At 38.1% G+C, this 25,586-nt stretch overlaps 1 protein-coding gene across 4 annotated transcripts in view; it reads left to right on the plus strand.

Moving 5' to 3' along the window:
• Positions 1 to 25,586, plus strand: part of LOC117208319 (neuronal acetylcholine receptor subunit alpha-7) — a 263,872-nt gene that overhangs the window by 187,079 nt on the left and 51,207 nt on the right. The window contains exons 9-10 of one of the 4 annotated variants that reach the window (XM_033449393.1): positions 5,159 to 5,245; positions 23,389 to 23,475. The exons of 1 other annotated variant lie outside the window; for it this stretch is intronic. In XM_033449393.1, coding sequence (XP_033305284.1) covers positions 5,159 to 5,245; positions 23,389 to 23,475 — 174 coding nt within the window. The remainder of the gene's footprint in view (positions 1 to 5,158; positions 5,246 to 23,388; positions 23,476 to 25,586) is intronic. 2 more of the 4 variants (XM_033449391.1, XM_033449390.1) reach the window with 2 other exon arrangements.

Here is a 25,586-nt window from a genome sequence, read left to right on the forward strand (position 1 = left end):
ATAAATTGTGTTTGATGATGCGGTGTTTTAACAGCTTGCGTTGAAAATCCGATTTTCGTATCTTGAAAACCGAAATTTTCTACTGGAAATAGCAAAAGAGCGCGACGTTTTCAGTGATTTCGTATCGTATAATATCTCGACAGAAAGATATTGTCCGAAGATTAATTTGTAGTTTTAAAACGTGAATTTTTCTCGTATTGGTATCTGTTATCTTTTATATCGATGGTGGCTATTAAAAGAACAGGAAACTTCGCTTACTTGCACGATTTCTGCGGACTCTTTGGTTAAGTAGTCGTTTGGAGCTCGAAAAACCAAGAAACATGGCTCTTCGTATCGCTTTAACCGAAGAAAGTTAATGGATTTTGATCAGAAGAACGAAGTGATTATACCGCAGAACTATTATCTCGTGCGATCTATAATAGTTCAGAAATATCGATTAAGACACGAAATAATTTTTCACGGCGAAGCTTCGTTCACGTTGATGCCACATCTAAGCCTTCGATGGAAGACATGGTAGATGTTCCAATGATATCGAAAGTCTAAGAAAAATACAACCGAGCTTTTCTCTGTGTTAGAGCACGTTGAGACGTAATGAGACGTGATGAAACATACTATCGCGATAAATAAAGAAACGTTATTACAGACACGATAAAATATTAAAAAACGATACGACTGTTTGACCCGCTAATTAGAATTCATAACGCAATTTATTCGTTCGGAAGTTGTATATTAATTCGAACGATCCATAAACGAAATTTCGAGATACTACATAACATTATGAAATTGGTTGTCTTAAATGATTTATTCCGCATATGCTTGTTCAAAGCTGTTTCTACTTGAATGAATTCCGATGTACGAAATTCATTCGAATTTTGTTGATTTCCTGTACTCTACGTATAACGAATTCTGTAAACCTAGACGAAACGGTGTATATATTTCAGTTACATAACGGGAGAAAGCTAGGGAAAACTTTGGGAAACTTTAAAATTAACAACAGTCCCTCAGCCTTGTACAATATGTATTGTAACAGCCAGGTCCTTTGGCTAACGTGATTTATGTTTGATCGTTTTCACGTTCCTTTGAAAGTTCTGTGAAGCTCTGACTAGCAACAACGTTACAAACTTTCTGTTTTAATCTCGAAGGAGCTATAGCGGTTACTAAAACTGCACGATTGAATAACACGTACTTGTTCAAACACTAAATGACGATGGAAGAGGAAAAGCTAGTTTCTACGATTGTTTAATTAATTTAGATCTCTGCCTCTCAAATATCGAACACTGTCAACGCGAAAGTTTTGGAAACGCGTGCACAAAGACCTACAACAGCATATGTTCGGTGTCGTCGCACGTTTCGCGCAATTCCTAGCACCGGTTGTTTCCAAGTTAGTGTAACTAGCGATCTCAGAGCGATTCGTAAATGATCCGCACAAACGATGTGATTTATCGGCAAGCACACGGCGATGGTTCGCGACCATTCGACCAAGAAAACAGCGAACGTTTCTCTTCTGGCAAATCCGTATACTCGAGATGCAAATCCCTTCTACGAATGAATGTATGCTTTCTGCGCCGGAATTAATCGAAAGATTAATGTCACGCGACGAGAACAACGAATTTTCTTGCAACGAGTAAAGTAACGTATTGCCCTGAATTTCGATAAATCCCCTTTATGGATATTCAATAGCTTTTACAAGTTTCTGTATAAAGAACGTTTATCAATTTTTTTACCGAACTTTCATTCGACATTTACTTTTCATATTTCCTTAAAAAAAAAAAGACACGAATTTTTTAGCAATTTCTTAGCAAAATTATTTCTTCCGCTTGATTTCTAATATATTTTTGAAATAAATTTGTAAAAATTGTCTAAGATCAAGCAAAATCAATAAAATGAACGGAATCGTTCGCAATTTCAAATTGTTCTCTTTCATCTTCGATTGAAAACAAAATTTACTGCAGCTCGAGCCAACAGGCTCAGCATGAAAAAGCTAAATTTGCAATATGTACGTGGCAGCTGAAGCTTCTATGAATCAGCTTTGCATATTAATCGAATGCGCATCGGCACGCGTGTTGTATAGCCACGAAGCCTGTCGAACGGACGCTCGAGTCTAATCGCAAGGAACTAATTACGCTCTCCACGGTCCCTGATCCGATTCTCGACTTCCTGGCCAACAAATTTCGATGTTATTGGCGGTTTGCCACCTGCAACCGATGCATCTTACAGCCGTTTCCGCTGCGCGATTTCGCCGAGACGCGATCCCGAATTCTTTCCCGGATCGTGTCGAATACTCCCTGCAAACGAACCGAGATATTCGCGAAAAGAATCGTAATCCAAATTCCAGCAGGAATCCCTGTCGGACGAATTAAACCTTTTTCTGTCCGATAAAGTGGAAAGTTAAGGTTGCAGTGGCGAAATATTGGCAAAGTTTCGACTATTTTGCTCGTAGTTAATCGTCTACTGCGTTAGATGTATACTAAATAGTGGGAAAAATTATATTTGAGAATTCTGATAACACTGTCTCTGCACAAAGTAGGATGTAACTGAGAGACTGAAACTCATCTGGAAATTTATTCGTGTTTCTATATTGTAGACACCTAATATCACGATTCTATTTGTATAAATAAAAATCGACGAATTAAGAAACGAAATTTTACCTTCGTTCAAATAAACGTAATTTCGAGAAAGCTTGTCGTGCGCAATCACAGCGAAAACCCGAAACAAATCGACGATGTGAAGCACACATCCGATCAAAATATTGTAACCGCAACGCGTTAATCCGTCTTCTAAATTCTCCATTATGAAGGCTATGGAAATTTACGTAGTCTCCTGTGTTCGATAACCGCCATATTTGTTGAACGTGAACAGGCAACTAATGTTTATCTTGGACCATGTAAATTCTCTGATAATGGACGCGATCTAACGATGATCTACCATATGCCATATAAACGTCATTCATGTTCAGTCAAACTCGTTCATGCAGAAAGTGATCCTCAAAAGTGTAATAAGTTTCTATAGCGATGTGATCGTATAGAACATTTGCCTATATTTTACAATCTCTCTGTTATTTGATAAATCAAGGGTCAACGAATCAACGATTCGTCGAATTAGCAAATCTACATCGAGCTGAAATTATTAAAGTTATTTTACCAGTAACATAAGCTATAAAAAGAACTACGGCGAAGATATTTGATCCACGATTAACCCTTTGCACTCCTATGTCGAGTGTAATACGACATCAGTTTTTATCTCAGGAGCTCTTTTGTCGAACCCCACTCGACGTTCTTCCAGTGCCACCTTTTTTGTGAAACGTGCGGAAGAAAACCAGGATTTTATCCTGGAAATTGTTTCGAGATATATCATACATTGAAGAATTACAGAATACAACAATAGTGCGAATAAAACTGGTATTTAAATGAATTTCTTTCTTCCTTTATTTATTTAAATTGTCTTATTTTTTAGTTAAAGTAAATTTCCAATAAAACACTTATAAAAGCGTTGGCAGCTGCTGCTAACGAAATTGAAATAAAATTCGGAGTGCAAAGAGTTAACGCAATGAAATCTTCGTTTTTTTGTCTTCTGTCCACAAAACGAGCTTAAATTAACGACAAAACGCCTAGGTGGACGCGAATTATCGAGACGCCCCTGTAAATGACGGTAGTTAACGCGTAATAATGTAATTCCAAACACATTATCCACACCACATAAAGTTATTAACGATTGAGCTGACTCGGTGTTCGCAGTATGGGAACAAGTTACGCAGCCCGGAATACTCGCTCACGCGTGGGATTATGATCACGCAATCGCATAAGCTAGCTACGGAAATTACGAATACGCGCCCTTCGGCGCACCGATATACTCCATCTTGTGTGGTTTACAATAAAGCACGCGTCACACGTCAATTTCATGCCGCCTAACTATCGAGCATAGGAGACGTATCGTAATAAAGTCCTAAATAGAGGAATTTGTGCAGAGGTGATTTTTCACGTGAACGGCGTCACAGCCCTACGTGAACCAAGATATCGGTCGATGCCTCTTCACGATAGCTTAATTTATAGCCTCGCCATATCTGTATTGTGCCTCGATCGGCGTTATAATCGCCGGAAGAAATATAGCAAGTGGAAAAATAAAGTTTTAAATTGAAGAGTAAAATAGCGGCATTGATTAATGCAATGATACTCTGAAACGCGTACAGCGTTCTATCCTTTTCAGCGACGCGGCAATTTTGATTGATTATATTTTTCGTTTTGGTACGAAAGCGGAGTTTTGACATATATCTTTGAAATATATCTACAGAAAAACCTCCTAACTATTCTAAAAGTATAATATACCTTGCAAAATATCGCGGGATATGAGTTTTCCACCGTCAAGAAAAGTTAAATTGTCTCGACGTTTAGACTACAGCGTATAATCGATCTCTTCGATCGTTTCCGTAACGCGGACAAACTACAACGCGGCTATCCATCATCAAACTTACGTTCCACCGACAACGTTACGAAATTGTTAAATGTTTCCGTCTGTCGATTCTCCTACCTTACGCTGGATCGTTGAAATTCCATGTGGAAAATCGCGCAAAACGCGAACATGAAGTACCAAGCTCGACCGGTAATAGAGAAAAATAGTAGTTTGAATTTTGTTTACCGCAAAATCTCCTATCGCTTCTATCAACTCGAAAAAAGAATAAAAGATAGAGAAAAATGAAATCGTATACTTTCCTAAATCGATTCGAAGCGGACGTATCGTCCTCCAAAGTCTAACAGCAACGTCGAACTTCTATCGTCAAAATTCAAGGATTCGATTCGGTAAACAAGCGGAATCCTCGCGTCCGGCAAACTCAACAGACTCGAGTATTCGTCGAAGCGCACCGATACGCGATACTCGTGCTCGCGCGTTGGAACGTTTTCGAAAGGTCAGAACGCTTCTGCGATGGATACCCGAAGGACCGAGAACCGTGAGCTTTCGAAGGCAAGCAACCGAACCGAACGACAATATTATCCAGAAATTTCTGGAAGAGGCGATCGTATCGTCTCGGTGTGTTCGTTGCACGACCTGGTTGCGCACGTGGATTCCTAGATGAAAATCGCAGAAACTCTTTACAGAAAGACAGAGAACTCATCTTGATATGTACGTTACGTGTTGTTTCTCTTTTTTTTCCCGACTATCGCAGGAGTGACCATTCTGCTGTCGCTGACAGTTTTCCTGAACCTCGTGGCAGAAAGCATGCCGACGACCTCGGACGCTGTCCCTCTAATAGGTACCTATGCTTATCATCACGATAGTTACGCAAGCGTGTGTTTGACAGTTTCTGTTATCTCCATGTTTCCATGTAAATATGTACACGTGCACCGTAATTGTGCCTGTCGTATCGAACCGTTCCTGTTCAGGAAGTAAGACCCGGAAGAAACGCGAGGGGAAAATCGCGTGGAACGGGTAAGAACCTCGAAGGTCGTTCAGACTGAGCGATTTTTGTCATTTTCATTGACCGGCGAATCCTCGAGATCCATTTTCGAGCAGCGAGAAAAGAAGTTCGTCCTTCCGATGGGCGGGCGGCAAAGTGGTTAACATCGACCGATGAAAATGGTCGAAACGTTCTCTAACATTGGACCCCGTTGAAGGAACTGCAGTTCTGCTGCGGGTGGACGAGATTACACGGTTGCCTTCGACCGAGAAACGGTTTTACTCGCCGCTCTAACGCGTCGTAATAGCGACTGCCCTGCTTGTTCTATGGCTTTTCGTTCTCGGAATAATGTCTGTCGCGTCTTGTTATTTGATGAAAGGATATTTTAAGGATCAGAGTTCCGTGGCAACTTCCATCGAAACTTTACGGTTTGTTTTTCTATTAGGTCAGACGACGACGTTTAAAAGCGACGCGAAACGTTGTGGAAATAATCCTCAGATGCTTTGGTATTTTAAAGTTAAAGATATTTTACAAAAGCATCTATTTCCAAGAAGACGATGGTTTGTTAATTTTTAGACAGAGTTCGACGTGTTTAAGTTATTCGTTGCGAAAGTGTCAATTTCCTTTCACGCAAAATGTAATTTTTCGGAAAAAGATCATCAAGCTGGACGTAAATATCTGTTTCCTTTTTAATTTCACGTTGCGTGATGGCACAAAAATTGAAATATTGAGATTTCCAAACGACCGAGTTCCGCAGATATCACCAGCAACAGTTGAAACATTAATCAAGCCTGACTCGTCTATATTTTACGCCCTTTTGACCGAGCGATTTCTCAAGCTGTGCCGTAGTAGGTTGCGGCAAGATTGCACTTCAGTTGGCGCCAATCTTTAAATTACTCGTCTGAGAATGAAATTCGTCGTCCAATTAAATCATATTTATGCGAATATTATCGCAATTTTCACGATGTCTGACGATCAATGATAGACTCGTCTCGTCGTGAATATCCGTTTTAACTTCTTCCCGCACGGTTAACCGCCGCGAGGAATTTCAATTCTTACGAAAGTAGCCAAGCGAAACATCCTGGCTAACCGCGTGTTCCGGACCGCCGAACTTTCTGTACTTTTCCAACTGAAACGGAATAGAAAATCGTGCTATCATCGAAAGATGACCGTCCTACTCGGCTGTGAAACGTCCCAATGATTTGGAATGAAAATAACCGAGCGGGAAGAAAATGCTGAAATCGTGTCCTGCAAAATCGAGAGCAAATTTTGGTTCTACCTTGAGTTTGCAAAATGATGGAATACTGCAGAGATAAAGACAAACATGCGACATTTTTTCAATGAATTAGAAATTTGAAAATATTTCTGAAGTATAAACAAAGAGTTCGTATATGTCGTAAACCAAATATCTGAATAATATTATGAAATGTTGATCAATATTATTGCAAATGACAGTTCGCACGTGATGATGCATCAAAATACAGCATCGAATGTCGCTTAAAGTTATTTGTTTATTCGTTATTAAAATTGACGATGAAATAAAACAAACTTTAAAAGAAACTTCAGGTTGAAATTCATCGAAGATGATTTTTATTTATGGTTGAGAATAATAGCGTAGTAATGTCTCATTTTATCGATATTAATTATTTAAAAATTGCTCGGTATTGTTGTCTCTTTCGTAACCAAAATATTTTAATTTCAAAGAAATGATAGATTAACGCGTATATAGTTCGTGACCTGGAAATGTCAATAAAATTCAGCGAATACGAGGAATATTTTTCTTGGTCGTGTGTCTGGCTTTTCCTTTTTGATCAATCACCCTTGAAAAATTTTCATAGTGAATTATCGAAGAATATTTCTTCAAAATTTATTTCTCTTGAACCGTATTATAATAATCGATATTTATTATATAAAATATCATACATCATTCTTAAAATATAACTTAGTCTATATTGCCATTTGAACAAACAATCGAAGTATACTAATAATATTTAACTTATCGAAGATTCCCCTTAATTTTCGTTCAATTAATCGCGTACCGTTGATCTCGTTCTAAATTTAATTACCAAAAAACCAGACGTCGTCATGCGATAAATCATGAAATAAAATGCCATGGTTATATGAACATTCTTCCTCGAAGACAAAATTGCCAGTCCCCGTGTCATTGAGTCGTATCCCGTGCACGAGTCCGTGTACAAGTTTTAAGGGTCATTCAGGTAGTTGGGACGCGTCGTTTCGGAAGTTGTAACGCGTTTACGTCGGACAACTTTCCTCTCGTTGCTCGGTGCAAATCCTTTTTGCGGCCAGTCGGACACCGGCAATGTCTCGGACTGTTTTCTCCAACAGACAAGCACATGCACACACCGATTAGACAACGCGTGCGAACAACCGACTCGAAACGTTTTTCCACCGTTTAAAGCTTAATCTATTCGCGATGAAAACTGTATACATCAAATTTTCCTGCACGTTGTAGTTCCACAGAGAACGCGCTAACGAAACGGACGTTTGTTTCGCGTATTTTTATTTAAAGACAAAATAACTTTTTCGGATGGTTTCGCTTTATGAATGGAGAGGTAAAAAGTGCAATTGAAAAATACCTGCAAGCACCTAATGAAAAAATAGTCGAAAGCCTTTCTGGTTACACGAATAATAATGAATATTTTTCTTGAAAGAAATATAATCCGAAAAGCATTATATTTTTTCAGCTTTTAATTTCTTTGTCGGATATATCAAACGAAAGCATTATCGTAAATTTCAGAACGAAGAGCGGAACAAGCAGGGAAATGTTGAAACAAAAATACGATCGTATGATTTCTTTCGCGTCGACTCTTCACTTTCTCTGAACGTTCCTTCCTAAACCTCTTCTATAAGAATAACCCCATAGGCTTGTGTTACATCAATGTTTAGATTATTACCCCGTTCTATGACGTAACTTCATGACAAGTACCAAAAATCTTAGCTGCCTAAAAAGCTATCTATCTATAAAGATAATATAAACAATGACAAGTAATCGTACTTGGAACGATAGTACGCTATATTTTTAAACGGCGGGAAATTATTTTCGATAAAATTGTAACGATCATAATCGTATAACTGGCTTCAAAATTTAAAGAATTTTCCAATCGTCCTATATAAATAGTACATTTTTCTCGCATCGGATTTTATTAAAATTGAATAAATATCTCTCTTCTTTTCTACGCTTCTCGATATAGGTACAGTAATCGAAATTCTACCAACCGTTAAAAAACATATATTTACATAGTTGAGAGCATTAATTTTTCCAATATCTTAGGCACCTGTATTATTGGTACTTGAGTTGTTCAACCCTCTTGAGAAACGTGCACGGTTCTATCGTCCCACATTTCTTTGATGTATTGTATTAATTGTTCTTAAACTCGAACGAACGAGTTCGTGTGTTTAGAAGAATAAGTTAACTAACTTAATTGTCCCTGTGTCCCCGTGTCATACTTTAGAGAATTACTCGTAGCACCGAATTCCTAGGTATACTGCAAGGGTCAGTCAAATATTAACCGGACTGCGTGTAACATATCTCCACAGTCTCACGTATGAAAATGATATCGCGTAGGAGTTCAAATAGGCGTATCTTAAAGATGTTTCAGTTCACGTGGTGATTTATTTATCCTTTCTTCGATAGTTAACAAAACGAACGAGAAAACAGTATCGTTTTTCGTTGCATAACGCATAATTATTATTCGAGAGCACGAAACCTGCTGAAATTTTGCATAGGTTGCGGCTACAATTTGGGGATGAAACGTTATCAGGAACCCAAGTGTTTGCGTGGCATAAATCGTTTTCTAGTGGACTCGAATACGTTCAAAATACACCGCATCCGCTACGTCCCAAGACAAGCGTAACGCTAGCAAACATTGGAGCTGCTCGGCAACTGATCGAACATGTTCGACGCATAGCAATCGACGAAATTTGCTCGGAAGTTAATATTAGTCGTGGAAGAGTGGTCTCTATCGTTCGAAACGAGTTCAAGTTCCGCAAGATCACGACCACCTAAAGAGCAGTTAGGAGGTCAACTTTTCAACAGCAACGAAGTAGTAGAGCAATTCCTGTGCGATTGGCTTCTAACCCAGCCCTCCATTCCCTTGGAAACTGGAATGGAAAAATGATGAAACGAACGGCAAAAGTATATAGAGAGAAACGGAACGTAGATAGAAAAATAAGTCAATTATTCTTTTTGAAACAAAACATTTGACTGAAATATAAAGTTACAAACAAAGTTCGGTTTATATTTAACTGACCCTCGTACATTGCTGTTAATTGCCTGTTGAAAGGTCCTATAGTTTGCCCATAGCCTGCCGTTTCACCCCTTGGGGGTTTAGCAAGGGATATTCCATCAGTTTATCGGAAAGCCCGTGCAAACAGTAAGTTCAATTTCATGGGCTGATACGCTCTACTTCCTTTCTAACGCGATCGGATGTTGTTTCAATTTTTCGCGTAGAAGATACGTCTAGCGATTCCATGTTGAGTTAACGTTTCAGCTCCTTTGCTTTCAACGAAACCAACGGCAAGTGCAACGCAAGTCCATACGCGTGACTTGATCTTAATTCGAACTTGACATCGCAGATGTTTATCTAATGTTACTTCTGCTAATTGATATTAATAATTGAAATTTCTAACTAATATACTAGAGAGTTTTGGTTAGTCACGGAAGAAAAAATTTCGTCAAAAATGAGAAATCTGAAATAAAAAATATTTTCACGGCTTGTAGCAGAATAATACGGCTTCTGATATTATTGTAACAGAGTTTTTCTAAAAGAGCTGATAAAGTGAGAACTTTTTTGCGGCGATAAAAGAAGATGTATTCGTAGGAAAAATTAAAAATTTGTTTCCATAAGCCTCGCCTGAACGACCTTCGTGATGCGCCTTTTAAGATGAAATCGTATGCATAACGTAGAGGTGTAATTTATTTGCTGCTCAAAGCTACAGCCTGTAAGTTGAATAACGTGTAGACACTTCTGAAAGATTAGCAAAGTTTAAAGAGTTTAATTATCAAGAAATAATTCCGGTAATAATTAGCTCTACCGCTTTACTGTGAAGAAATGAATTAAAATAGATTTTCCAAGTTAATTCGGCGATACCTGCTCGCAGCATTATGGAATTATTTTAAATATTGGAAATGTTTTTATCATGTAATCACATCGAGCGTAATTAAATTATTAACAATCATCGATTCTTCGTTTCAGTGCAGTAAATCGACGAGAAAAAGCCGAATGTTTTATTGTATTCACAAACAGAACGATCGTTATCGGGAGCAATTTATTATCCTTCGTGCAACAAGTATTCCCTTAAAAAATTTACCTTTGAATAATTTTTCGCGCTCATCGCAGCGGAGAATTTCCATGCGACTACTAATCAACCTATAAATGAGCCACGAAAAACTAAGGAACCTCGTTATCTTCTACTATGCGCCGATTAAGGGAAGTATGTGACAGAAAGCGACTCGCGAATCGATCGATCTCCACGTTACTTGGCTTGTTCCTCATCTGTCCGTCCGCGACAACAATCACTCAGCGGGATAACTGCAGAGAAACAGCGGAGGAAGAAGAAGAGGAACGTTAGACAGAGATCAAGGGCCCGGCTCGTTTGAAACTGACGGCCAACGAAAAAGAAGAAATGGTTGAGGAAAATTTAATTAGAACTTAAGTGGTAGGGTAGAAGAATATGCGGGACATACCACGAAACCGTAGCCCAAAAAAGGTCAGTCCATGGCAAATTCGTTTACGGTTTCTTTATTTTCAACGACAGTCATTTTCCTGCCAGCGGCATAGTCAGTCGCCTTTTTTCACGATCCGTCTGTGGTCGTCCTCCCTGCACAGCCCGTCGCGTGTTCGTTTTCTTTCTCGATTTTTCTCTTGGTCGTATCAACCACCAGGGAAACCAGCGACCGCGAGTGCGGCCATGCTTCTGAAAATTGCTCCCAGCTGACTGAGAGCAACGACATCCCGTCCCGACGACGAACTTTCTTTCCCAGGCAATTAGCGACGCGCGTGCCGCGAAATTAGTTCCTAACGAGCAATCGACAGAATCCCCAGGTTTTTCGAAGCTGTTGATCGAGAAGAGGGAAATTTCCGTAATGATTGTTAACGAGCATCGAATTCACTATCAATTAGAGTCTTGCTGATTTATTCGAGTGTCCAAGGTGGGGACGAGTTGTTCTGTCACAGAGATGGTAAATAGTTTGTTCGTCGACGGATGCTGTTGGGAAAAGATTCAGCTACTCGTCGAGTTAGCAACATCGCGATCGAAGGATTATCGAATGAAAGGTATTTAATGGCAATCGTCTTTGAGGATTATTCGTTGCACTTTCTTAGGTCAGTCGTGAGTGTAGAGATTAGAATCCCTAGAATCATTTTCACTCTAACTTATAATATTGGTTTCATTAATCAAGTAATATCTTTATGGTGAATTGTAAAAGTGTTTCATCTCTGTCTCCTTAAGCAGACACGTAAGTTGTCATAGTTTTGTTAAAATATTATATTTACGTAAAACAGTATCAGCTATCGTTTCGATACTCTGCGTCGTTTCCAAAGCCACCAACGAAACTTCATTTCCTACTAATTGCTCTGTTTAATTCATCGATTTCCATCAAATCCTTCGTCCATTTCTTTACAAAATCAATTTCCATTTATTCGGAAAAGGGAAGGGAGCAATAAAATAAGAAGAAATGGTATTAATTTTAACGTCGCTAGAGGAATTTTCCTAATTAAAAAAGAAAAAACCCACGGTTGGTCAGTCCTCGCCAAAATCACATCCAAAGTATAATGACGTGGCATTTCCATTACGATTGAAATTTTCCTGGCTCGACAGGCAAGTGTTACGCTACATACGACCAAGGTTCAACGGTCTCTTTGGTCCCTATTATTCGGCAATCACATGCCATTATTTTCCGCAATCGACGTTGGTCCCGGCTGGAACAACAAGCCGCAGTAGCATCGCGACATTTGGAATGGCAAAATGGAAATAAATCGAGACAGGATTTCCGATAACTGCATCCACGGTGTCGCGTTACGATAAACAGAATCGTCGATTTTTCAACAGAAAACGACAGTCCAAGTGGACTTCTCGGCCGTTGCTTCAAAGGAACGAATAATTTCTCGATTATCGTTATGGCAGCTGTCCCAGGCAATTAATGTTATCCCGCAGAAATATCCCGTTCGCGTACCTGTTATCGGAAAACGAAATCTTCTTCGGTGAAACGTTCAGAAAAATGGTTGGTAAGGGAATCGATTTCCTGTTGGATGTTTTTCTCTGATTTTCTCCATTTTTCTTTGTGCTGCTTCCTCCTCCTTTCTCTTTTTTTCTGTTTTCCATGCTGTCTCTTTTTTTCCTATCTTGTGCCCAGTCACCTTCAATACCTCGCAGCGAAATCGAGAATCCATTCTGTTAGTCCTCAACGTGCCTTTCAGTGGCGTTTTCAAAGGTAGATCACTTTAACGAGAATAAGTAACAAAGCCAATTTCGAAAACTGCATCGAGAACGTCGAGAAACTAATTAACTTCCTTTCTCGTGTTCCTGCTTTTAAGCGTGACATTCGTATCGACTTCGGAAGGCCATATTTTTCCAACTCCAAACAAATTTTTCGTCAAAATCGTCAGCTCGAGCTGACGTCGAACGTGCTAACGATCGCGTAGAAGCGAAATTGCTCGAAATTCGTGGCTCGAATCTCTTGTCAGTTTCGTCGGTTACCGGCATTCGATCGGTCATAGCGTGGAAGTGGAGCGACGCGAAAAATTCGTAATCACTCGCCGCATCGTTTATCTCCTCTGTGCGCAACATTCCATTTACTTCTTACGGCGATCCATTTATTAATTCGACACCGGTGGTCGACCCAGTTCTCCGCTTAAACGCGAAAGCCCGATGGAATAATGCATAAATGCCGGCAAGAAAATGGCGTCAGGTGGAAAAAGCTGATACACGAGCGACTGGCCCGGGACGCCTTTACGCTGATATTTTTTTGAGCGGCTTGAACAAGCGGCTCGATCAACGACACGCCATGCAAATTTATGCGAAAACTTGCTGCTAGCGTGGAACAGTCGACTCGGAAGGCAGGCCATCAGCAGCGAGCTTTTACGCGAACCTTGATAGCGAACCTTTATCGTGTATACTTGCGTATGCATCAGCCTGCTGCGTGACACTCGTAGTGCACAATATTATATTTATGCCAATAAGTTGACTTTTTTTCCAATTCTAAATGATTTTTTGTCTCGCCAGGAAAGTGGAGGAGAAAAACTATTCAATATTATATATTAAATTATCAGAGTAAAATATATAGATATATACGTACTAGTTTTATCTTTCCTGATTCGCTAACTCGTTAATAGTCGAAGCATCGTAAATGCATATTTTGAGTAACGCGGATTCTCAACTCTGATATATTAATTTGAAAAGAAAAGAATCTTGCTTTGTATAGGTACCTTATTTCGTTGCTTAAAACGTTTTGTATCTTCTTTGATCTTCCTCATCTTCTGGAAACGTTTCTACTTCAGAGCAGAACTTTTCTGTTTCAACACTATCAATTTCTTCCATTAGTTACGTTCTTTTTTTTTTTTTTTCTTTTTCTCTCTTCCCTCTAAAATTAATTACACATTTTTTACGGCATATTTCGTTGCTGAATACCGACGACACGTTTGAAAATTTCCATCAGCAATTACATTTTTACTTGAAGTTTTAGTTGAAACTTTAATGGACGAACGAGTGGAACTATGCGGATTGAAACTGGAGCAATTAACCACTGTATGATACCATATGAAATGAATCGAACAAAGAGCATCTTTTTACCTAATGGTCTTATCGCGATCGTTTCAGTTACACGTTCCTTCGTTAATCTTTCTTTTGTTTCATTAAGTGCGCTTTTTATCAATAATCCTCTTGTAGTCCTTTAACAAGGAACTAAACAAGCAAATAGATGCTCGTGTCGCGAAGAAACGATTATAAGATACCGTACAGCTGACAATTATGAAAATAACAGACATATTGCCTATTACTAAGTACCACTAATGCTAACTACCTTTCTGTACGTTTCTGCACTTTTAAATTCTACATTTCTCAAATGCGCAGACATCCACAGTCTAATAAGCAGTGCATAAGGCAAACTTTTACAAAATTGTTTTTAAGCACAAAATATAGGAAGAAAGACTATTGTAATATCACATTGACGATTTTCGTTTGACGATTTTTATTTCAAAATTCATTTCAATTTTAAGGTATGTCTTTAATCCGACACAGAAACGTCATATGAATATCCGAAGTTCTCTGATTTTTCCGCTTACTTGATTCGACCAACTCTTCTTATATGTGTGTACACTGTACACGCTGTTTACGTAATGTTCAACATTAGAAATTTCAATTTCCATCGTTGTTCAGGGCCCACGATATTGAATCTGGAGATTCGAGCCGGACGCACCGACATCGACCGATAGAAAAACTTTTCGAAATATCGGAAATGCTACGGTACAAGCGTCTGCGAATGAAACGCGACCAAACCATAAAGATTTATCTGTAATAAAACAGAATTCGAAGTTGCAGTTGACACGACTTTCGCATCTTTATACGGAGAAATAAATTCACAAAATTTTTTAAATACCTCGTTTTCTTAATTCAATTAGGAAAATAACGTACGTTTGTATATCGTGTAATTTTGCTTCTTTTACCGACTACATTTCATTTGTACCTTTTTCGTTGTTTTCTACGATCGCATTTAAATCGTTGATTGTACGAGAAAGGAATAATTTTGTAAGTAGAGGAGTAATTTTACGAAAAATTTAACCCTCCGCGCGGTCCTTTTACATCGATATAATTGAACACAATTACATTTCAGTGGACGTACTCGATGCAGTTTAAACGTAATTAGAAAATCGAGTTCTTAATCGTCAGGAGTTCGAGCACAAAATTGAAGAGATTAAATTTCGCGACCATTAACGAGCGGTAACCAGAAGAAATTTACTTCGAGCGAAAGGCCGAGACGCGAAGTTCCTTCGACGAAAGTATTACAGTCCGTCGCGTCGTTCGAGGAAAATGTCCGAGGGAGTTGCTGCTGCCTTTCGCAGGTCTATTCACATGGAAGTTATTTGCTTATTTCTTGCAGAACAGTTGAACGACACAAGGTTGGGAAACTTATTCGGATCCATCGACTGCGATGCTCGATGCTTCCGTCTTTTCATTCTTTTTATAACAAGAGATTGAATTATTTCGCATTGCAGATTGTTGAGAAATTTCATGTTTAGAAATCGATAAAGTTGTTTTTCCCAAACAACTACGGAATATAATTAATTTGTCGAAAATATTATTAATCACTCAAGGAAATAGTAGCACATATATATATATATTTAGGATCTATACGAGAAACTAGAAAATGAGTTATAAATAACAAGCAACAATTGCGGTAGTAAATTGGAAAAGTAAATACAAAAACTGGTTAACAATGTTCACACTTAAGACAAATTTGAATTTGTTTTAAGCGTGTCCGATACGAGGGAAACGTTTTTATAGTTCGACTTGAAAGAAGTTGACACGAATAATCCGCATTTCTATAATCGTTCAAAAATAGCAAGACAAATTCAAACAAACAACGTTGTAGCTGTAAATTAACCTTAAATAGTCGCCATCTGTAGCTACGGTAGCTGTGCCTATGTATGTCACGTATGCTGACAGCAGTTTCAACAATCGAGTTCAAAGTTCAATATCGAAAACGCCTTATCAGAACTCGTAGTTTCCCACTGGGAGGAAAACATATCCGCGGAGCGAGACTATCCAAAGTTCAAGACGAGTTTTCGTCGTCGTGTAACTGTTCTTTCTCTGCGGCAGGATGTGTAAATCCCCATTCGAATTTCTGAACAGGTCGCCAAGTAGTTTCTGCGCCAGTTCGTGCATACGTCTAACGCGACGTATGGCGCATGTCAAGTTCAGAACTGCTGACAAGGTTATATTTAGATTGAAACAAACCCTTAGAGCATGCTTCCGGACGGCCAAGCAATTCTAGAACTCCCGGGGCTCCTGAATTCTAGGATTCTTTAAGAGTATAAACTTCGCATCCTATTAAATTATACTACATTTTCATCCGACTACACTGATACCATGAACCCTGAGACACCCTGTGCATTTTCATCGCTATTCTCCATTTGGTATTTGAACTATTTTCTGCGTCAAGTCGAGATAACGAGTTTGAAGTCTCCACAAATTGCATTCCTCCGATCGTAAATCCTCGGTTCTTTTTTAATCAACTATTTTCTTATCTTTCCCGTAATCCGGTCGCTATTTAATGCTGCCCTAACTCGTAGTCGATTTCAAAGCGTTCCTGGATAGTTGCAGAAGCACCCAGCGATAACAGTCGTTTGCGAACTGCAAATAACGTTCGCCGAATCGATTCTAACGACCCTGGCCGCAGGCGTGTCTAGTTGATACGTGAGAACTACGTTCCTCCTTTAAACGCTATATTTCCGACGAAGGAGCAGCGTTCGATTCCCTGTTTTGATGAAACCCTCGATGTAGTAGAATGTCGTTTAAACGTTTCCATTTAGATGTTCCATAACGGGGCCATTCTTCGAAGCGAAGGATGTGTTCTCTGACCTCTCTAATTTGAATTGAAGATGACGTACAAGTACCCACTTCAATTATACGTGCTCTGCAACCGGGATGCTCTACTACAAGGATTAGGGATAACAAAGAAGAGCTAGAGGTAGACAAGCGATTAAGAAAATGTCAAAGTTCCGCAACCGTAATTAATAGCTTAATTTCTCTTAATTATCGTTTCAAACGGGTAACAGACTATTTCAGGTTATTACCGACTCTGGACAACTGTACGTGACAACGGCTTGCTCGTAGACATTATACGTATTTCACTGAGACTCTCGAAACGAACTGCGTTTCGAGTAACATTCGACGCGATACGCTCGATTGCACGCACCAACTTGCCAACTTTCTGATTAGGTAATGGATGCGGTTAGCAGAAGTTCAGAATGAACTTAAAATTAATCACGTGCATAAGCATGTGTGAGAGCTTTTCTAATTACTCAGCCATTCCAGATACCCGCGAAACCTATTTCTTTGTCATTTCCATTCGGAACCACATGTTTGTCAGTCGAAGACATTCTACACGCCTGTCCCCAACTTTCCTTTGTTTCAATTTATAAGCAAATGGTAGGAGGCTATGTTGGACAAACCTTCAAACAGCTGATTATAATTGGTGTTGATACAAAGTTCGTTTCGCTATTTAGGGAGGAAATATTTAGATTTCGATGGTTAAACAACGGAAGGAAAATATTCCAATTTAAGTTGCATTTATGAAAAAGGAAATATCGAGTATTATAGTTTCGATTATCAAACTTTAGAGCATAGGTGGGTCAGTTTTCAGATTGAATGTAATTCTTTGTCGACGTTCTGATCAAGTTTGACTCGAAGAAACTTATTCTTCGGAATTGCGTTTCGGTAGAACGCAGCGAAATCGTGTTTCGCCACAACTCTGATTGTTGCCTAGCATAATAATCCGCAAACGTTCCACAGGCGATGAAAATATTTCAGCCACCGTGGATTACATTGGCGAATTCGATTTTACCGAATGGCGAGTATTTTATTGCATTTTACAGCGGCCATGCTTCATGACACCAGGGACCGGTGTCACGTATAAATTTAAATTCCATCGACGTTATGTCCACGGTTATATAAATCGCGGTATACGGCGCAACGCCGCTTCAAAAAATCATAATAATCGGAAATTTAATTCTCAGCGTCTACGCGCGTGCACACACACACGATTTAATATTTTTCTCACATTGGTTTTCAATCGCACGAAGCAACCAGAAACGCGATCTCGAGTCGCAGATCGTAGCAGGTAAATCGCAAAGCAACAAGAAACGAAGATAAGAAACAGAGAGAAAAATATAGGATGTTTCAGAACCATAGACCGATCAACTAGGAAATGCTAGAGGATGACAGAAACATACCTGTCTGTGAAATATATTTATTTTGCTTTCCAATAACGAAGCTTTGAAGATACAGGTTTTGAGTGCCTGCTGATGACCGATCAGCCATGCAGGCACTTTATTTCTTTGGTTGCGTCTATAAGAATATAAATTTGCATAAACATTCACAATTTATCAATGACGTTAGGTACATACTTTGGAATTCAAATGCGACAACGAAAGTACATTCTTCGATGTATAACTGATTGAACATCGGCAGGTGCAAGAAACCTGCGTCTTTACAGCTTCGTAACTAAATAATAAGACAAGACGAGGTACGAAAGCTGTTTCTTTTGCCATCTTCTACCATCTCCTGCTTGACTGGTCTGTAGTTCTGAAACACCCTGTATAAGACACCTGATCAATCGTACTAATATCTGAACAAGAAGGGAATAACGAACGCCAGCTCGGGGAATGTTCGTTTGTCTGCGATACTTGAAGAGTCGTTGAAGGTACAGCTATAATGCAAGTTGTAAGCTGAAAGGAAGCAGAGATTAGCTGAAACGATTTCGCTGGCCGTTCTGTACCAGTTTTCGTCGGGAGACGGTGTAATTGAATTAATAAAACGACGCTTAGGATTACTCTGGCACGAGTGCACAATCACACGGATGGATTCTTTCAAGCCTCGTGCACAGCTCTCGATGTACTTATTTAACTCTCGAGTCACGTTTAATGCGATGAATCGTCATTTTTCATCTCGTCCAAGAAACTTCGTCGAGACACATTCGCGGTACCCGATGAAAAATTGAAACATCTTCGGATCAATGGAAACGGCACTGAATCGCTTTAATCATCAGCCGTACGATAATCGCGATGTATCAACGGAATCAGAACTGTTTAATCAGTTTACGTGTTAACCGATTCGGTATTTATTCGGTGGCGATCGGTGCAATTGCAACACAAAGCATTGTTTGATTAAATTATATCGAGGGATAGTTTCGAACCTGGCAGGTATCATCACGCGTGGGTTCGGGAATTTGCGGAAACATCGATTCATTGCGTTATTGATAAAAGCGGTTTGATTCGGATTCGGTTACTCGACTATTCCAAAGCCGAATTTACGCTGTTTCGTTTTGGAGGAACACGGCGGATGAACGCAGCTTTCATCAGTCGTGTTCCTCCAAAGCGAAACGGTGTGAATTCGGCTTAAGTTATGAGAGACAATTTAAATACTATTACGATCTGTGCAAAGTTAATAATAATTTATATAATTAAATGTATAAATTACCATATAATACAACGTTTTTCCTTACCCTCGTTATTGAAGAAATAACTAATCGCTACATCGAATCTTGCAAAATTATCTTATAAAAGGGAAATAAACGCGCAGCACAAGAATTTAGCAAAATATTTCGTTTCTTTTCACGAAGCTAACTTTCGAAACTAAGGAATCCTTTCGTTTGAGAAGTACTTCTTGCGTATACACCGCACGCATCATCTAATTACCGAGCTCAGAATGAAAATACCCCTTTCCCGTCTCTCAACGTTCTTTTCCTTTCCTTTCTTCGTTCCTAACTTTTAACGATAACTGTGGCTACTATTCGAACTTCGTACACGTATCTACAGGCCACTCTATTCTCTTTACCTGTGATTTCTTTAACGTAGCAAATATAGGAAACACTTTTCGAGATAGATCTATAATCGTAGATTGTTCCAAAGGCGCAGCTGTTATCTTTCCGTTATTAAAATTTTTGTAGAAGTTAAAGAATTTATAAAAAAATGTATATTTTACATATTTATTGTGTTTTAAACAAACGAAAGTAATATTACATTAAAGAGAAATACGAGACCTTTATGTAAAGCTATCCGACGCGATCTCCATTGAATTTCATTGCAAAATCGAAACACAAAACAAATACATATCTACTAAAACGAGATGGCACTGTGTAATTACCTGCAATGTTGACTCTCTTTATTCGATCAAAATGTATAATTTGCTGTTCGTTCCCATTCTTGTTTTCCATACCAATTACGTCTTCAGCACGGTAGACGTTACAAAGAAATTTATATCACTACCTGCACGCGTTGTAACAAAACGTTATCTGACACGCAACATCAAACAACCAAAATAATACGTATTGATAGTCTCGGATGAAAGACCACTGTGCACATAAAAATAAGTCAAAAATAAGGAACACGATTATTCCGCAAAAATTATTTGCAAAAATTGAGCTAAGCATTTATCGAAATCGTATTTATTTGATTTGTTAAGATTCAGATAAGTAGACGTTATTTCGTGTCGTATTTTCCAATATTCAGATATCTCACAAAGCTCTATATTTATTTAAAAATTTCAGCAAAGCTTCATAAGCACACAAAATTAACGTCGACTGAGCAGCAAATAAAAACACTTTGCCCTGTAATAACATCTCGATATTTCCAACTAAGTTGTAAATCCCGTAGCAGTCGCAAATAAGCCAACGTTTTTCCGTCGATGTCGTCAACGATATTTCCTGGAATGGAGTTTACATTGGATAACGGGCATCTACATCGTCGATTCAAAGCTTCCAGTTTCAGTGAGTTTGTTAATCTGAGCAAAAATATCTATCGATAAATCGATGCCCGATGGAAAACCGACGGACCGAAACCTGTTATCTCGAATGACAGTTTGTTTTTCAGAAACTTCTGAACGACAAAACTTGTCCAATAGACGAACGCTTGCGCTGTTTCAAGAGGCGAGAAGTACTTCCCGTTGATAACAATCGTGAAACTGGACTTTGATTCCTTTATTTTGTCGCCCTCTTCCTATTCCTTTCATTCCACTCTCTCTTCATTTGATAGTCACATATTATCTTTTCTTTGCCAGAACATTTTCGTTTACCGGCATATCGTAGCTAGTTTTTATCTTTTCATAAATATGCATTGTTATTATCCTTTATCATTGTGTCAGCAACATAACGTTACCTCTTACATCTAACATTTTTATTTTTCCTGCCATTTTGCGCTCCCATTTCTTTCCCCTATTCATTATTCAACTGCCTCCCTTTTTATAAAAAAAATACCATTTATTCTCTTTTCTTCCTTCATCTACTCCATCATTCCTTGTCTTCAACATTTCTTTCTCCCCCTCTGAGTTCGGTATTTCAAGACGTTAAATTTAGCGTAAACGCGAAGTCTGGGCAAGAAATTAAGCGGAGTGTTGATATCAAGAGTGGATTTATCGATGCGCTCATAAAAAATACTTTCGTGCTGTTCCCAACGCTTGATATTAACGCTTTTTGTACAGTATAAAATGCAGAAGTTTGAATGAAAATAGGAGCCGACGGCTGAGTAGGGAAACAATACAGCGCGTTTTCGCGCTGGAAAAAGCCGACGATTTTTCTGCTGTTTCGCGGACCGCCCCAATCCACTACCGATGTAAATGCACCATTAATTTTACACCGTACGGAACAAAGAATTGTAAAACAGTCACTGCTCGAATCACCCCTTTATTTACTACGATTAAATAGAAATTCTCTGATACCATTAGAATTTATAATTATGCCGTTTTCGCGACACTTCGAACGTTTCATACACAAAAGAAATTGCAAAATGATGCTTACTCTATTCATACATAATCTTTATAGCAATAAATTCGTTCTATTGGCCACCATTTTTTAACTTAAACGAATAATAATTCAAGAAGTGGAACGTGTAAAGAAGTGATGTAAAATTCTAGAACAAAGTAAAATTATTCGACTAATACAAAATATAAAAAATAAAACTATTTCAATTTCATTGTTTATAATACATATTTTTATTTCTGATTCCATCGAAGCTCCTATTTGCATTCGAATGTTTTTGCAACTACAATATTCAACAAATCTTATATGAAATATGTAAAATATTTTTATACATATCACGCAGTTCCACGTAAATAACTTTTTCTCGAGACGAGCAGATTTCGATCTATCACTTTTTTTCGATCATTATTTTTCAAGGAGGAAGGGAGAAACGGAAGAAAGCTCCGCCGTGGCAATATCTTCTTGCTGATAAAAATGTCACCGTGCAAATCACCGTGGCCACTGTTCGAGTTCACCCTGTTGCATAACCTTCCTCGCTAGCTACCCGCGTTATTTATTATTTAATCCATTCCTCCCGCGGGACTCGATAAACAGCGGCTGTTCCTCCGCAATAAAACTCCTACGATACTACCGTTAGACGAACTCTATTTCCGGCTACGATTCTTCTTCGTAAAATATCGGTCGGTGTTGTGTTTTTTTCATTTGTCTTGTAAATAAAATTTTCTAGACTATTCTTTATCGTCAAAGATACTGAGTTCTTGTTATGTAACTCAGCAATGTACATTTTAAAATGTATGATACATGTATGATAGATCGATATGCAAGGACAGAAAGTATTTCTTTTCCTTTGATCAGGATTACGAATAATACGTACATAATAATAGATCAAAAGAGATAAATTTTCATTGGCTTGGTTTATAGAATATCAAAGAATTATTTCTTGCAAAAAGCTACAGCTAAACGGCTATTGTATAATACTTTAATATTCCCCGAGCTGGTTAGTAGTATAACTGAGATACACGATTTCCAACTCGTGCATGCGTGAACATTGCACAACCGAAATCACCAACACTTTGTCAACAAAACATCAAATAAACAAAATATATTTCAGAAAAGTTTCAAGTTTCAAGAAAGAGCGAATCCCTGAAATTTATCTAAAAAAAATTATATTCCAATTCCTTATAAAAGAGAGAACTACGAACGATGTATCTTATAAAAGTAATATTACTATTTCAAAGCTCCTTCTAGTAATCCTCTTTCGACCTTAAGTATCAGTTTAAGATCAAGTAAGTTTCTGGACGGAGGACAAACACTGCGAGTTTGGCTGTTTTAAAGCTGGGGATTCGCTTGAATCTTGATCCTCGAATTGTCGGTGATCTGGACGATCAGCGGATAGAATCAAGGGACGACGCTCGTGCCAATGGATGAGCACGATCGTCGGTTTACTTGCTTCGAACGCGAATACGAAATGGATCATTGAACAAGCTGGGCTCTACGACTGTTTCAGGAGTGACCATCTTGTTATCGCTGACGGTGTTCCTGAATCTCGTCGCCGAGACCCTGCCCCAGGTCTCCGACGCTATACCACTGTTAGGTACATTGAGTTTCTACAAACAAACGAGTGCCAGTGTGGATCTCTATTGTTGAGAATGGACGTACCCTTTTTTTTTTTTTATTTGATTCCCTTTATTTTGTGTTTAGTGTGTAATGAAATTTTCATTGGAGACTTTCTTTACATAAAATTAGTTCACACACGGTATAAAACCATACAAAAAAAAAAAAAGAAATAAAGAACAACATTTTTTTATTTCCTTTTTTTTACCTCTTTCTGGTTCTGTCCTGAACTAATTTTATGATTTCATGTTAGATAGAGTATTTCTATTGAAGGGTGTTTTTAGCGCTTTTCTCTTGTTTAATGGGATTATTGTGTATCTCCCATTTTAACAATAAACAGTATTCAAAATACAATCATTGGGGTCTAATAGCCTTAAATGAAACGGTGCACTCAATATCTGGATTTCTTTGGAATATATTTATGACAACCGGCAGTTATATTTTTTGCTTTGATTATTTGCAAAGCATAACAGGTATGAATATAGTCGAAATTTTTATAAAATGCCATGTTATGTTGCAACCATATATTGTTTGCAAAACAAAAAGGCATAACAAAATCATATGAGGAAATATTCATAAATAATTATCATTCTTTGAAGAACAACGCACTTTTTTAATGAATGACAACTGATTATTCTTTCATATGATTCTTTCTAAAACCGACTATAGTTTATGTGTAAAAAGCAAAAACAAAATCTGTGGGAACAAGCCAAACCAGTAACAATAAAAAAGCAATATTGTTAGACTGGAATAATCAACAACTAATAAACTGCAAGTTCTATTTAAGAAGAAAAATAAAAGGAGAAATTAACATTAATATATGTCATAACAATATATTATGCAAGAAAAAATGTAATATTATTCTCTTAAAAATGGTACGATTCTTTGCGGTATTTATTATATCTAACCGAGAATATAACTTAAAATACGAATTAACCTTGAACAGTAATACAAATTTTCTAACATTTCACTATTCAAGTTAAATTATATAAATCCCAACATAAATTAAAATACTAAATTATAACGATTAAAACTTAATTTAATTCTTTTGATAATGTATCATTCAACCCAAAATTACCGTAACTTTGTTAGTAGCACGTACTTTTCTATTATACATAACCTCAATTATGTCCAATATGAAAACGATGTCACTACAAAATTCTCAATTTCTTACCTTCTCTCCAGCAACGTAGAGACGTTGAAGGAAATCTCTTTTCTCCAGTTTCTTCCATCTTATAATTCGGAAACTTTCGCGGCACCTTTCCTGAATTTAATTGAATAAGTTCATGTCTCGAACAGAATGATTCGACGTTTGCCTGTATATACTTACCAAAATTCCACTAACCCGGACACATTCCTGTACGTGCACCTGGTTTCATCGCGTTCTTTTTTCGCCAAGCCATTTACGTTCACAGACCCACAGATAACAACAATCCGATTAGTTTCATCTGAGTCGCGACAAGCTCGTACTACTTGCTGCATCGTTTCATCGTTTTCTTCCATGTTCGTGGCGCTGTAAAAAGTTTTTTAATTTAAATCCGCCTGTGGCAGTGCGCGTGCTCAAACTGCGTTTCGAGAACTCGATATATCGGTATTTCGAGATTTTGTTAGTCGATCAGATTACGTTATTTTATTAACCCAAAGCCATAAATAGTGAACCGTTCTTTCCTTAGCATTTCGTGGTTTATTTTCTATTTACAATTGTTATAATTTCATCTTTCGTTTTAGTTTGGTAAGATGAATTAGAGCACACGTGTATACCCAGTGCAAGTTCGTGAAATTCGCGAGTTCATAACGGGTACACTATCGTTTCGTTTTATGTTCACGTGTTGATGAAATTCTTGTTTTATTACTACTTTTTCTCTACTATTCGTCGCACGACGAGATGAACACGAGTCGGTTGAACGGCAGGAGTTTGCTGTAGTAAATCGATAATCGAGTAAGTAGATATCAATAATTTTAGAGCACTTATTTACAGAAAGTATTTGGTAATGAGATCAGAGATTATCGAATATCGATTAAATTTTAAATATAATTTCGTCGGAATATATAGCACAATATTTTAATTAAAGTAACCTAAATAGATGCAAT

Source organism: Bombus bifarius, unplaced genomic scaffold, assembly GCF_011952205.1.
Source record: "Bombus bifarius isolate JDL3187 unplaced genomic scaffold, Bbif_JDL3187 scf7180000008062, whole genome shotgun sequence".
NCBI classification, from domain to species: Eukaryota; Metazoa; Arthropoda; class Insecta; order Hymenoptera; family Apidae; genus Bombus; species Bombus bifarius.